Here is a 13,111-nt window from a genome sequence, read left to right on the forward strand (position 1 = left end):
GGAGGATTGAAAAATGTAATTGTCTAACTGGATCTGTACACTTAGAATAGAAGAATCATAGAACCTTTCAGCACAGAAGGGTGCCATTTGGCTGTACCGGATCTTTAAAAGAGCTTTCCAATTAAGTCCCATGTGCCAGCTTTTCTCTGCCTCCTATCCCTTAGCCAATTACATACCCAATTTTACGGCAAGCATCTTAGGCTATATTAAAGTGGTCTCATCAAAAATAAACCATAGTTCCTATTAACAGAATCATAAAATTCACAGTATAGCAGGCCATTCTTTCGATTGTACCCCTGCTGTTGCTATCCACTACCATTTCTCTGCTCTTTCCCTATACACTTTTGCATTCATATCGAATTCTCTTTTATCGACTCTGTATTGGCAGCTAATTGTGATGAAGCATTCCACATTGTAACAACCCTCTCTCTGAAAAAAGGGGCCTAACTTTCCCTTTCAATCTTCTGGCGATTCCATTTCATTTGCCTTCCTGATTACTTGCTGTACCTGCATACTAACTCATTCCTGGTATTATTGAAGTGAATATATACTCTCACTTTGCCGTGGTGTTACTATGCTTCCTATAATCCGGTGACAGGAACTGCACACATCCAACTGTGGTTTAATCAATTCTTTGTAAAATTCAGCATTGTTTCCCTGCTTTTCTATTTAGTACCCTCAATGTGCGAAAGCTGGAATTCTATTTGTCTTTATTATAACAACAACTATTTGCTTTTATATAGTATTTGGGGTGTATGGTAGCATAGTGGTTATGTTACTGGACTAGTAATCCAGAGAGTAATGATCTTAAGATGTGCGTTCAAATCCCACCATGGCAGCTGGGGAATTTACATTTAATTAAGTAAATTAATCTGGAATTAAAAAGCTAGCAGCAGTAATAGGGACCATTAAATTACTGGATTGTCATAAAAAACCCTTTTGGTTCAGTAATGTCCTTTAGAGAAGAAAATCTGGTGTCCTTACACGGTCTGGTCTATATGTGACTCCGGACTCACAGCAATGTGGTTGACTTTTAACTGCCCTCTGAAATGGCCCAACAAGCCACTCAGTTGTCAAGGGTAATTAGGGATGGACAATAAATTCTGGCCTTGGCAGTGAAGCCCACATCCCGTGAATGAATAAAAAATAAATAACGGAGTGAGAGGAGGAGCCCATAATAAATGAAATAAACAGAGACCTCAGAGCGTAGGGTCCTGACACTGCGAGGGGTAGGCAGGGTACCAGAACTCACGTACACCGACACAAGCAATAAGTTGAATTCCTTATTACCGTGTTCCATGACTGCAGTTCAGGCCCGTCACTTGCTCACGTGAAGTGATCGTACGTAGGCAAAAACCGTGAATGCAAAGCATTTTTTCCCAGGTTGCTGGCAGCAGTGCCCGAGAGATCAACCCTCCATTCCTGAAGACTCAGACAATCCAGGAGAGTTGGCAACCCTGCCGTACATACAGGCACTGGGAGCTGGAGGGTGCCATTTAAACCCCATTTTACAGCCCACTTCAAAACATTTATTCAGCGGGGATTAAAAGTCCAGCCGTGGTTGCCAACCCTTTAATTCCCAAATTGACTTGCCATTTCCCTTACAGGTAGGCCACAGACTTAAGAAAAGGTACAGTGAAAGGGGAAGGAAGCAAGTGGAGAAAGGATAGAAAAATGACTTTGAGCACTTACCTAAAATGGCTATTGCTGCAGCCAAAAGACGAACGGCTATTATTTGGGAACTTTACTGCCTACATTGCTCGCCTAGCCTCCAGCACAGCCTAACCTGCTGATGGAAACCCACCCCAATCCTGTGCCGGCCTATCAGAGCACCACTTCCTCTAATTAGTCCACTGGTGCTGCCCGTCAACTCTCTTTCACTATTTTCTCAAGTTGTTCGCAGCAGTGCCTGGAAGATTAATCTGTGATTCCTGTAGACTCCCAGTCAATCCTTAAGGGTTGGTAATCCGAGTACCATACCAAATAGAATTACCTGTGGAAAACAGGAGGTGTTTAAATGGCAGAAGTGATTGGACATTGGACTATGATGACACAGTTAAGTACAAGAGGGATGAGCTTCAATAGGCCCAATAGCCTTTTGTTGTTCTGACTGAAAAACTATGGATATTAACTATGGGAATAACTAACACAACTCTGTTCTATTTACAGTGGCAGCAGTGAAGAGGCATTAGATAGATTATTACCCCCGGTGACCAACACTCTGTCACCACGAAAGCGAACCACTAGCCAGTGCAAATCCGAGCCACCACTTTTAAGAACAAGCAAACGAACAATTTACACTGCAGGGCGGCCTCCATGGTACAACGAGCATGGGACACAGTCCAAGGAAGCATTTGTTATTGGTAAGGAATAGATGGTTGTTTGTGTGACTTTACAGAATTGAGCGTTTTGGGCTCGATTTTCTCCAGTGATTTGCAATGTTTTTTTGTCGCGTGCGCTTTTTTTGGCGTAAGTTAAAAAATTAAAGTTTCCCAAGGAATGTGCGCCAGCGTAACTCAGTTACGATTTTTTTAGGTTAGTTTTTTTTGCGTAAGCTGATGTCTGCGGCAGTTTTTGTGAATTATGGAAGTTTGCCCCCCAAATTTCTCCTAGGTCGGTGTGTTTGACCACTCCCGAAAAACCTTCTGGTGAGTTAAGAAAAAGCAGCGCACATTGAAACATCAGCGCAGAAAGACGCCATTGTTTTTCAGCGAAGTTTTGGAGGGAGTCAAGGAGACTTAAATATGCATAATAAAAATTACATTTGTTTACCTTATAACGCAATAAAAGGAAGTTTGATGGAATTCTGTAAATTTTCATATTTTTTTCAACTCACACGCCACCACCGAACATCTGCAAACAGGGATGGAGGGTCGGCGCATCGGCTGGCAGAATCGGTCCCGCGCCCAGACATGGGCATGGGGCTCGGCTGCAAAAGAAGCCCGGGGCTGGGGGGTGAGGTGGGGGCCTGTGGAAGACGATCGGAAAGCATCAGAAGCCTGCACTATGCATCAAATCAAGCCTAGGTGGGTTGTGGGCTGTGGAAGGTGATCGGAATGTATCAGAATACTGCACTACTCATCAAATGTAGCCCGGGTGGGTGGGGGCTGTGGAAGGCGATCGTAAGGCATCACAAGACTGCACTCCGCATCAAATGTAGCCCGGGGGGTTGGGGAGGGGGGTCCCGATCACTGCGCCTGCTCAGATCTGGGTATGGTCCATACAGACCTGTGGGGAGAGAGAACAAAGAACCTAGTTCTGCCTGCTGTTTTGAGCTTCTTGCAAAGGTAACATTTAAGCATGAGGGCAATACTGACAATGCCATACGTTGTGCAAGCTTTTTGCATATTGGTGCTGCGGAGGAGAAAATTGATTCAACGTCATCGCATGACGAACCTCAGAACCCCTAGGCTGATGGGCAGGAGGCGTTACCCACATCGGGTATATCGAGGCAGGCATTCGTACCTACACCTGAGTTATGCAGACTGTGTCAGAAGGCAGCATTTCCGCAAAGATGTTGTAACTGAGATCTGTGAGTTGGTGAAAGCAGACCTGCAACCTAGAAGCGTCACGAGGACTGCTTTGTCAGTTGAAGTGAAGGTTACAGCTGCACTTTCATTCTATGCATCTGGATTGTTCCAAGCTACAACTGGGGATCTGTGCGCCATTTCTCAACATGCAACACATGTGTGCATTCGGCAGGTGACTGCTGCACTATATGCCCAGAGGAATGACTATATAAAGTTCCCCATGACTGCCCAGGCAATGTGTGGCAGGACTGTGGGCTTCTCCAGGATTGCTGGTTTCCCAAAGGTACAGGGCTGCATTGATTGTACCCACATCGCCTTGCGAGCACCTTTGAAGGATTTCGAGATGGACAGGAACAGAAAAGGCTTCCACTCTGTTAATGTGCAGCTTGTGTGTGATGACATGCATCGCATGTCAGTTGATGTGAGATACCCTGGGAGCACCCATGATGCACTCATCCTACGTGAGAGCGCTATATCTGCCATGTTTCAGCAGCAGCCAGAAGGGCAGAGCAGGCTACTGGGAGATAAAGGGTACAGCCTCGCCACCTGGTTCATGATGCCCCTGCGCATAACCCGGACGGAAGCTGAGCGGGAATACAACATGTCACACATTGCAATGCGCAGCATCATAGAGAGGACCATTGGCATCTTGAAACAGCGTTTCTGATGCCTGGACCATTCCGGAAGCTACTTGCAATACTCCCCTGAGATTGTCAGTCAGTTCACTGTTGTGTGCTGGATGCTGCATAACTTAGCCATCATGAGGCAGCAACAGATGGTAGTAGACGACCCACCTGAAGTGAGAGTGGCTGATGATAATGATGGGGAAGATGTAGATGATGAGGATGAGGAAGCCATGCAACTACCTGAACCCGGAGCACGACGGCGGAGGAGGGCGGGCCATCGTGCCCCTTTAACGATTGCTCGAGCCTTGCGCCAGCAGCTCATCCGTGAACACTTTGCTGCCTGAAGGCTCAGCGGCAACTATTCCAAATGGACCATGTTTACTGTTTGGACCTGTTTCATAATGTAGTGTTGTGTTAATGGAGCAAATAATGGAAATGATCCTTGTTTACTTTAAGAGTTGTGTTAATAATCGAACAAATAATGTAAATGATTCAGTTGTAATTTAAAATATATTTTATTCAAAAGTTTAACAAATATTTGTTTTACTTAACTTTAATAAACATATTCTTGTATCAAACTTTAAAGTTTTCACTTAAGATCACTTACAAACTTGAAGATCACTTACAAACTCTAAGATCACTTATTAACTTTTAAACTTGTAAATTTACATAACTTACAAAAAACTTTTAATTTAAGAACAGTTACAACAGTAACAACAGCAGCAGCAAAGAAAGGCGGCACCCATCTCTTCCCCACCTTATTCTAAGACCGCTTGCCATGCTTGGTCTTGGTGACTCCACCCCTGCCCGCAGGCGGTGGCACAGCGTTTCTCGGGTTGGTACCAAGCTTATTCTTATGAACATCTCGGGTAATGCGCACTTCTTGATGGGGGGTGCGGGCAGGCGGTAATGTGGAGGGCCAGGCTTGGCCCTCTTCAGAGGCTGATCTGGGGATTGGAGTGGGAGTGGCAGTTGATTCTGTCATTGGGAGCGGGGTCTGGGCATTTTCCCTTATTACAGCAGCTAACTCCAAAATTCCCTCCGTCGTGTGCCCTGACAGTGTCTCAACTACCTCCAACATTCCCTTCCTCATGTTCACCGACAGTGTCTCAGCTACCTGTGACATGCCCTCCCTCATGTTCACCAACAGTGTGTCAACCTGCAACATTCCCTCCCTCATGTTCACTGAGAGTGTTTGAACTACCTCTTCAGGCTCATCCTCGTCTGAATCTTCTTCATCGTCAGGGTTGGCCTCAAATTCTGCAAAATATAACAGAACAGACAAATGGTTAGCAGCAGAGGAGGGGGCAGGGTGGTTTGAGTAGGCTCACACAGTGCAGGCAGCAGGCTCATTTGAAGGACCACGATGAATGATAGCACATTGCATCAACCGAAGCGTAGCTGACGGAGACATCCCCATGAGCCGAAGCATAGCTAGCCCACGCAGTACTTAACATTTAGCAAAGCCAGACCATGGAATTTGCAGGACTTACCCTCTCCCTCGAGTGTGGGCCCAGCTTGTGCAGTGGTGGTTGCTTTTCTCCAGGCAGGACCCATCAAAGTAGCGCCCCTGTCTTCCAAGGGTGTCAGTCGGTGCAGATTTGCCGGGCCTCCTCCTGTTTGAGTTCTTTCCCTTTTGTTGTGTGCCACCTTCCTCTGCCAGATGAAAATATAACTTTTTAGAGAGGGTGGCTTTCTGTTGGGTGGGACATACAGCTGGTCACATTTACAATTGCAATTCCAGTGAATAAATGAAAATATTACTTACACTAACTACTTGACCAAGGTCCTGCCATGTCTTTTTGCACTGGCCTCCAGACGTCGGGGTGATCACCATTGCACAGTAATCTTTTGCAAGTTGGTTCCAGCATTTCATTTCTTTGGTTGGAACTTTTATGTGACCTCTGCTGGTGTCCAGTTCCTGCCATCTGCCCTCAATCACAGTAACTAGTACCTCCACTTCATTGTGTAAGAAATTCTTGGTCCTTGAGCCGGATTGCATCTTGTATTGCAGCTTCGATTTTTCCACTGAGAATTAAAGTTCTCACACACAACTGGCTCTTCAAAAATGGCCGATTGCAAAGTGGGAGCTGTACTGCGCATGTGTGCCCATAGCAATCACGTCAAAAGCGTCCTTTTTTTTTCTCCCATGCGCAGAAGGGTCGGCTTCGTTTTTTTGGCGCAGGCAGTTGGCTCCACCCACCAAAGGCTACAGGACAGGCTGCGCGCTGTCAAAATAGAGCACAGAAACTTGGCATGTTTATTTTTTAGAGTAGTTCTGGTCTAGAAAAATGGGCGTAACTCTGGCATTACGCCAAAAAACGGCTTTGGGCAAAATTGAGCTCAATATCTGTGTACTGCAGTTCTGGCCTGATACACACACCCTTCCATTTGATGCAGGGAACACTTTAGAAGTAATTTCATAATGTGCTTTTGGTGTGGAGTCTTGCCAACCGGGAGCGTGTATTAGAAAATTGCAGAGGCAATTTTTTAACCCATCCATTTTGACTGGAAAATCACAAATGAACTCAGATTCCTGATGGGCACTCCCAGTGTGTAAGGTCCCAACGCAAGCGCATTCATTCGGTAAAGTGTTTCTTTTATCCTCTCTTCATAATGATGGGCAGCATTGGTGTAGCGAATACCTCCAGTCACCTGTGTCATGTACAAACATTTCTATTTTACTGTTGGCAATTCAAGCCCTTCAGTCATGCTGCATCAGTCAAATATTTGGAAAAAGCCCCATCCCACATTGGTCATGCTGTATGCTGTCCCACAGAGTGGTAGCATGTGGTAGGATGTAGACCCATGATGACATTTTGATGAAATCCCAATCTCAGCGGTGCTGTTAGGAGAGGTGGCAAATGGAAGCCATGCATTCCCTGAAATGGACGAGGGAATAACCCAAGGGCAAGGATATGTTCACTAACCTCTTAGCTGTGGGATTTAGATTGGGATTTTCAGAGACCGAGGAGTAAGTCACCAGCTCCTCCCTCAGCATTAGGAGCTGTTTACAGCAGAGAGGTCTCGTGCAGGAGAAGGGAAGGTTAGAAATGGGAACATTTTTAAAAAGGAAAAGGTCTTCTGTTACATTTCAGAAAACTGGCAGCTACATATTGTGTTACTTTTTTTAGGGTTGTGTGGTGGCAGTGCTTCAGGGAAAACGACAGTTGCCAGGAAGATAATAGAAGCTTTGGATGTTCCCTGGGTCGTGCTTCTGGCTGTGGACTCCTTTTACAAGGTGTGTTTGTTTTTGACTGATAAATTCTCGTTATTTAATCTGAGGCTATTGCAGATGCCCAGCGGGGCAGGCCACATAGTTTGCATGCCAGACACGAGACTCCCAAAGCAAGCGCTCTACTCTGAACTCCTTCACGGCAAACGAGACAAAGGTGGGCAGAGGAAACGTTACAAGGACACCCTCAAAGCTTCCCTGATAAAGTGCGACATCACCACTGACACCTGGGAGACCCTGACTGAAGACCGCCCGAGGTGGAGGAAGTGCATCCGGGAGGGCGCTGAGCTCCTCGAGTATCGTTGCCGAGCGCATGCAGAAATCAAGCGCAGGCAGCGGAAGGAGTGTGCGGCAAACCATGCTCCCTGCCCACCCTTCCCCTCACCCACTGTCTGTCCCACCTGTGACAGAGACTGGTTCTCATATTGGACTGTACAGCCACCTAAGAAATCATGCTAAGAGTGGAAACAAGTCTTCCTCGATTCCGAGGGACTGCCTATGATGATGATGATTGCAGATGCAAAAAAAAACCCCACCTGCAGAGCAGGAACCCTACCATTGGAGGATGTGTGGGATTGTAATAGAACACGGAGGAGAGAGAAACCTTCCCAGATTATTTTACTTTCATATCCAGTAATGCAGACTTCTTAAAATCCCTTTTTTTTATATATCTACATTAAGTACTGCAATGTGGTTTATTTTCTGTAAATGACTTTTCTGCTGTATTCTGTTCCACAGTAAATCACAGTGATCCCACTAACAGTGCAGTAGTGATCACTAAAGGGCAGATTTTACAACGTAGTACACCCAGCACTGAGCTTCTTGTATTCGGAGCCCCAGTTATAATATTATGCGAGAAGGTTAAACCAATTAGGCCTTGAAGCCGGCTGCTAACCTTGTCACACAATATTCCAATTAGCACTTCTGCCTGAGCATGCTGCATCTTCATATCTAGAACTACACTATTACTGTCAGGTGTCTCATGCTCAACATTTGGCCCGTAGGTACTCACTAAAGAGCAGCAGGAGCGAGCAGCCAGCAATGACTATAATTTTGACCATCCGGATGCGTTTGACTTTGATCTCATTGTGTCCACTCTCAGGAAACTAAAACGAGGAAAAAGTGTAAAAATCCCTGTATATGATTTTACGTCACACTGCAGGAAGAAGGAATGGGTAAGTTCAGTGCACAATGAAATAAGGATTTGCCAGCGACGCCCACATCCCATGAACGAATGATCATTTTTACATCGAGGGTTATTGGAACATTTCATTCTTTGGCATAAGTGGCTATTGAGGTAGACTCAATAATATAAATTAAAAGGGAATTGGATAAATATTTGAAAAGAGAATATAAAAGAATACAGGAAAAAGTTGGGAAAATGGATTAGAGCAGATAGTTCCATTTGAAGAGTTAGTGCCAGCACAGGCATTATGGGATGAATGGCCTCCTATGGTGTAATTTCTCCGATTGTATGATTTTGTTTTCTGATTTTAATGTAATACTGTATATCTAAAATGAACAATAAGAATATATTGTGGAAAAAAACAGCAAAACATAATTTAGTATTTTGCCATTTGAAGTCCTGTGATAGGCTTCACTATCTTTAACTTTCCCAGATGACTGGTTCTATTTTGTAAAAACATTGCAGAGGCCATTTTGAGATCCTCCATTATTGTCCGTCTTTACACAGTTGAATTAGAAAGTGGATTAGTTTCCTTGCACGGTGCTATAAGTATGCTGTAAAACCAATGAAGCAAGCATTAATTCCTTCTGCAGTATTCTTTAGGAAGAAATATTTTCAAAATGTGACTAAGATCAGAGTATTTTAGTTCAGTTAATGTGACTGTAGCTAAAGTAATGTACAATGACACACCAACTTCTTACATTACAGAGTGAAGGAAATAAGCTCTGAAATTGTGCAATGGGATGCTAGTGCAGGAATGCTTAATTTCTACTATTTTAATCGAATTGTTATCCCATTTAAAATAAATTGGGTAAAACCTCTGCTAAAATAAGAGAGGAATTTCAGACAAAAACAGTTAGGCATATTATTATCGCCGGTGTAATTTCAAGAGCTTTGGCTTTGTGACACCGACTGTGGAATTGGTGAAGGGCAGCCTGATTAGTGGCAGTTGTTTTTTCCAGTGAGGTGAATCAAACACTAGCCTGATGTTGTGCACCCTCTGATCATTGGGCAGACAGAATCATTGACATCCTATTATCCAGAGCATGATGTGTATTTGGGTGTGGCGAGCAGGCCTAAGGAAAGAGGAGAAAGTCATGTTCAAGTGGAATTTTACATTTATAGATAACTTTATTAGGTCAAGATGAAAGGTCTAATTGTTCTAATCAAAACAGATCACTTAGGGCTGGTCATTAAGTGATACTGAGCAAGTGCTGTACCTCCAACATCTAATATTATTTTTAAATATGACTTATTTCTTTGTTGTGACAAACTGATTCATAGTCTGTATTTTGTGCTTCAGAAAACATTATATGGAGCCAGTGTGATCATTTTCGAAGGCATCCTGGCTTTTGCTGATAAAGAATTGTTGAAGGTAAGTGTCACAACATTCGACTTTGAGTTTTTGGGGGGGAAATACAACTCGCCCTGTGGGAAGGGGACAGATGATCCCAACGCACTCCCAAAGACGTTGTCCTGAGGCCCAATGTAAATTGGTCCTCGGGTTTGGTTGGCATGAAGCTTGCGAGCTGCGGATGCCAATCAGGTGTCCCAATACAGCTCGTTGGTCGGGGCCTAAGGAATTTTGAGCCGACTCCAATGCCGAGCGTGCCTGTGAGGGAAGGGAGATGAAGGGGAGGGGGACGGGAATGCATGGGCCAAATGTGACACTCAGTATTTTTGTGGAGCCTGGAGGAGTACTTCACAGATATGCTCATCCTTGTGTTCAAATCCCTCTGTAGCTTCGCTCTTTCCTACCTCTGCGTCCTTCTCCAGCCCTACAACCCTCCCAGATCTCTGTGCTCCTCCAATTCTAGCCCTTTAAGCATCCCTGAATTTCTGTAAACTGTACTTGTGATTTGAAAAAAAATTGTAACATGGTCTTTTTCAATATAAATAATGCTTTTATCTGTCTTGCCTGTATAAGTTTCTTTAATGGTGACTATGTACAGGCAGCATTTGACTGTGTACCAAACTGGAAAGGATATTAGCTCCAGTATGAGTTAGGTTGAAATCCTACAAACTAGAATTTATACAGCGACCAGAATAATATGTACCTGTTTTGACTCTGGACAAGTGCAGAATTCAGCGACTCTTCTCCCAGCATGGAGAGTCGCTTGGTGGGAGCGGAGAAACAAACGTGAAGGTCTGCGCTCCTGAAATTAGCAATAAAATCAGCACTGACATTGAATCTGGCATGTTAATCTCCATGCCTGCTTAAGAACATAAGAACTAGGAGCAAGGGTAGGCCATTTGTCCCCTTGACCCTGCTCCGCCATTCAATAAGATTGTGGCTGATCTTCTACCTCAACTCCACCATCCAGCACTATCACCATATCTATCCGGTCAAGCCCTGTAAGAATATTTTATGTTTCAATGAGATCACCTTTCATTCTTCTAAATGCTAGGGAATATAAGCCTAGTCTGCTCAATCTCTCCTTGTAGGACAATCCCCCCCCCAACCATCCCAGGAATCAGTCTAGTGAACCTTTGTTGTACTCCCTCTAAGGCAAGTATATACTTCCTTAGGTTAGGAGACCAAAACTGTATACAGTATTCCAGGTGTGTTCTCACTAAGGCCCTATATAATTGTAGTAAGGCTTCTTTACTCTTATAGCCGATCCTTTTGTAATACAGGCTAACATACCATTTGCTTTCAAAATTGCTTGCTGAACTTTCAGTGATTTGTGTGCAAGGACACCTGTGGTACCTCTGAATACCAACATGTTTCGATCTCTCGCCATTTAAAAACATACTCTGCTTTTCTATTTTTGGTACCAAAGTGGATAACGTCACATTTCTCCACATTATATTCCATCTGCCATGTTTTTGCCCCTCACTTACTCTGTCCCTATCCCCTTGCAGCCTCTTTTCATTCTCCTCACAACTTACTTTCCACCTAGCTTTGTATCGTCAGCAAACATGAATGCATTAACACTCAGTCCCCTCATCTAAATCATTGATACAGATTGTGAATAGCTAAGGCCCAAGCATCAAATCCTGCGGTACCCCACTAGTTAGTCTGCCAACCCGAAAATACCCGTTTGTTCCTACTCTCTGTTTTCAGTCCATTAACCAATCTTCAATCCATGCTATTATATTACCCCCAATCCCATGAGTCATAATTTTGTGTAATAACCTCTTGCGTGGCACCTTATCAAATCCAAATACACCACATCCACTGGACCCCCTAATTGTTTTTTCCTGCACGGTGCCTTTAAATTTGCTGCAGCAGCCACGCCTGCACAGCGTCTCTTCAACCTTGCAATTGATGGGCGGCCCTGCATCTTAGGGGGAACATTGCACCTGATCCACTAATTCCCCTTATCCACCCTGATTATTACAACCTCTAACAACTCCAGCAGATTTGTCAAACACGATTTCCATTTCATAAATGCGCGTTGACTCTGCCCAATCATATGATTTTCTAAGTGCCTTGTTCCCTAATAATAGATTCCAGCATTTTGCATACGACTGATGTCAGGCTAACTGGTCTGTAGTTCCCTGTTTTCGCTCTCCCTCTTTCTTGAATAGCGGGGTTACATTTGCTACCTTCCAATCCACAGGGACCATCTAGAACCTAGGGAATTCTGGAAGATTGAAATCAATGCATCTGCTATCTGTGTCGCCAATTCTTTTAAAATCCCAGGATGTAGGCCATCAGGTCCAGGGGATTTATTGGCTTTAGTTCCTGATTCTCTGATCCATGCTAACATTTCCTCCGATTAAAGCTAAAATATCAGCTCAGCTCATCTTTTGAATTGCCTGTATTGGAACTAAAGAGGAAATAGAATAAACACAAGCGCAATTTTTTAATATACTACCAAATATAGTATTCAGATCATACAGGGTTAGAGAACAGAGGGAATAATTGGATCAATACAGCGGGGGGAGAAAGGAGGGAAGAGGCAAATGGGAGAGTGAGGGGGAGAGAGGAGGGGAGGAAGAAAGGGAAGGAGCGATGAGGGGAGAGGAAGAGTTCAAACAGAGAGAGGTAGAAGATGGGAAATGTGACACAGAGAGGAGAGGAGAGGAGAAGGGGAAGAGAAGGTTGAAGGGTAGATAGAGAATGGGTTCAGGGAGAGGAACGGATGAAGAGTGACAGGGAAAGGAGAGGGGGAAGAGAAGGGAGACTGGGAGGAGAAGGAACCTGTCGGAGAATGGGATGATGAGACGGATCAGGGAGAAGGGTGGGTGGAACAAGGGGAGCAAAGGCAGGGAAACTACTTCAGCGAGGGAATGGATGGCAAATAAATGTAGCGAAGGGCAAAGAACATGGACTTACACCTTCCATTGTCTACATGTATTCACCAGTACTACTCTCGAGTACCTTTGTGACTTGTTGAGCCAAAGATTCTCAGTGGTTGTGGGGATGAAGGGATTTTAGAGCCAGCAATGACTTACTTAAGAATGTGACATTAATGCACATTATAAATGAATTACAAATTGTACATTAAATATAGGGAAATAATTGTGCTACAGACCCACCCAGAGGCTTATGTGTGGAAATATATGCTGATTCCTAAGGTCAGTC

General features: G+C 44.3%; 1 protein-coding gene across 5 annotated transcripts in view; it reads left to right on the plus strand.

Moving 5' to 3' along the window:
• The window catches only part of LOC139277046 (uridine-cytidine kinase-like 1), a 168,954-nt gene that overhangs the window by 77,066 nt on the left and 78,777 nt on the right, over window positions 1-13,111 (plus strand). For 4 of the 5 annotated variants that reach the window (XM_070895056.1, XM_070895054.1, XM_070895057.1 and 1 more), the window contains exons 2-5: window positions 2,170-2,363; window positions 7,291-7,397; window positions 8,396-8,566; window positions 9,881-9,952. In XM_070895056.1, coding sequence (XP_070751157.1) covers window positions 2,170-2,363; window positions 7,291-7,397; window positions 8,396-8,566; window positions 9,881-9,952 — 544 coding nt within the window. The remainder of the gene's footprint in view (window positions 1-2,169; window positions 2,364-7,290; window positions 7,398-8,395; window positions 8,567-9,880; window positions 9,953-13,111) is intronic. The other variant, XM_070895058.1, reaches the window with a different exon arrangement.

The sequence above is a fragment of the Pristiophorus japonicus genome, chromosome 12 (genome assembly GCF_044704955.1).
Source record: "Pristiophorus japonicus isolate sPriJap1 chromosome 12, sPriJap1.hap1, whole genome shotgun sequence".
Taxonomy (NCBI): domain Eukaryota; kingdom Metazoa; phylum Chordata; class Chondrichthyes; family Pristiophoridae; genus Pristiophorus; species Pristiophorus japonicus.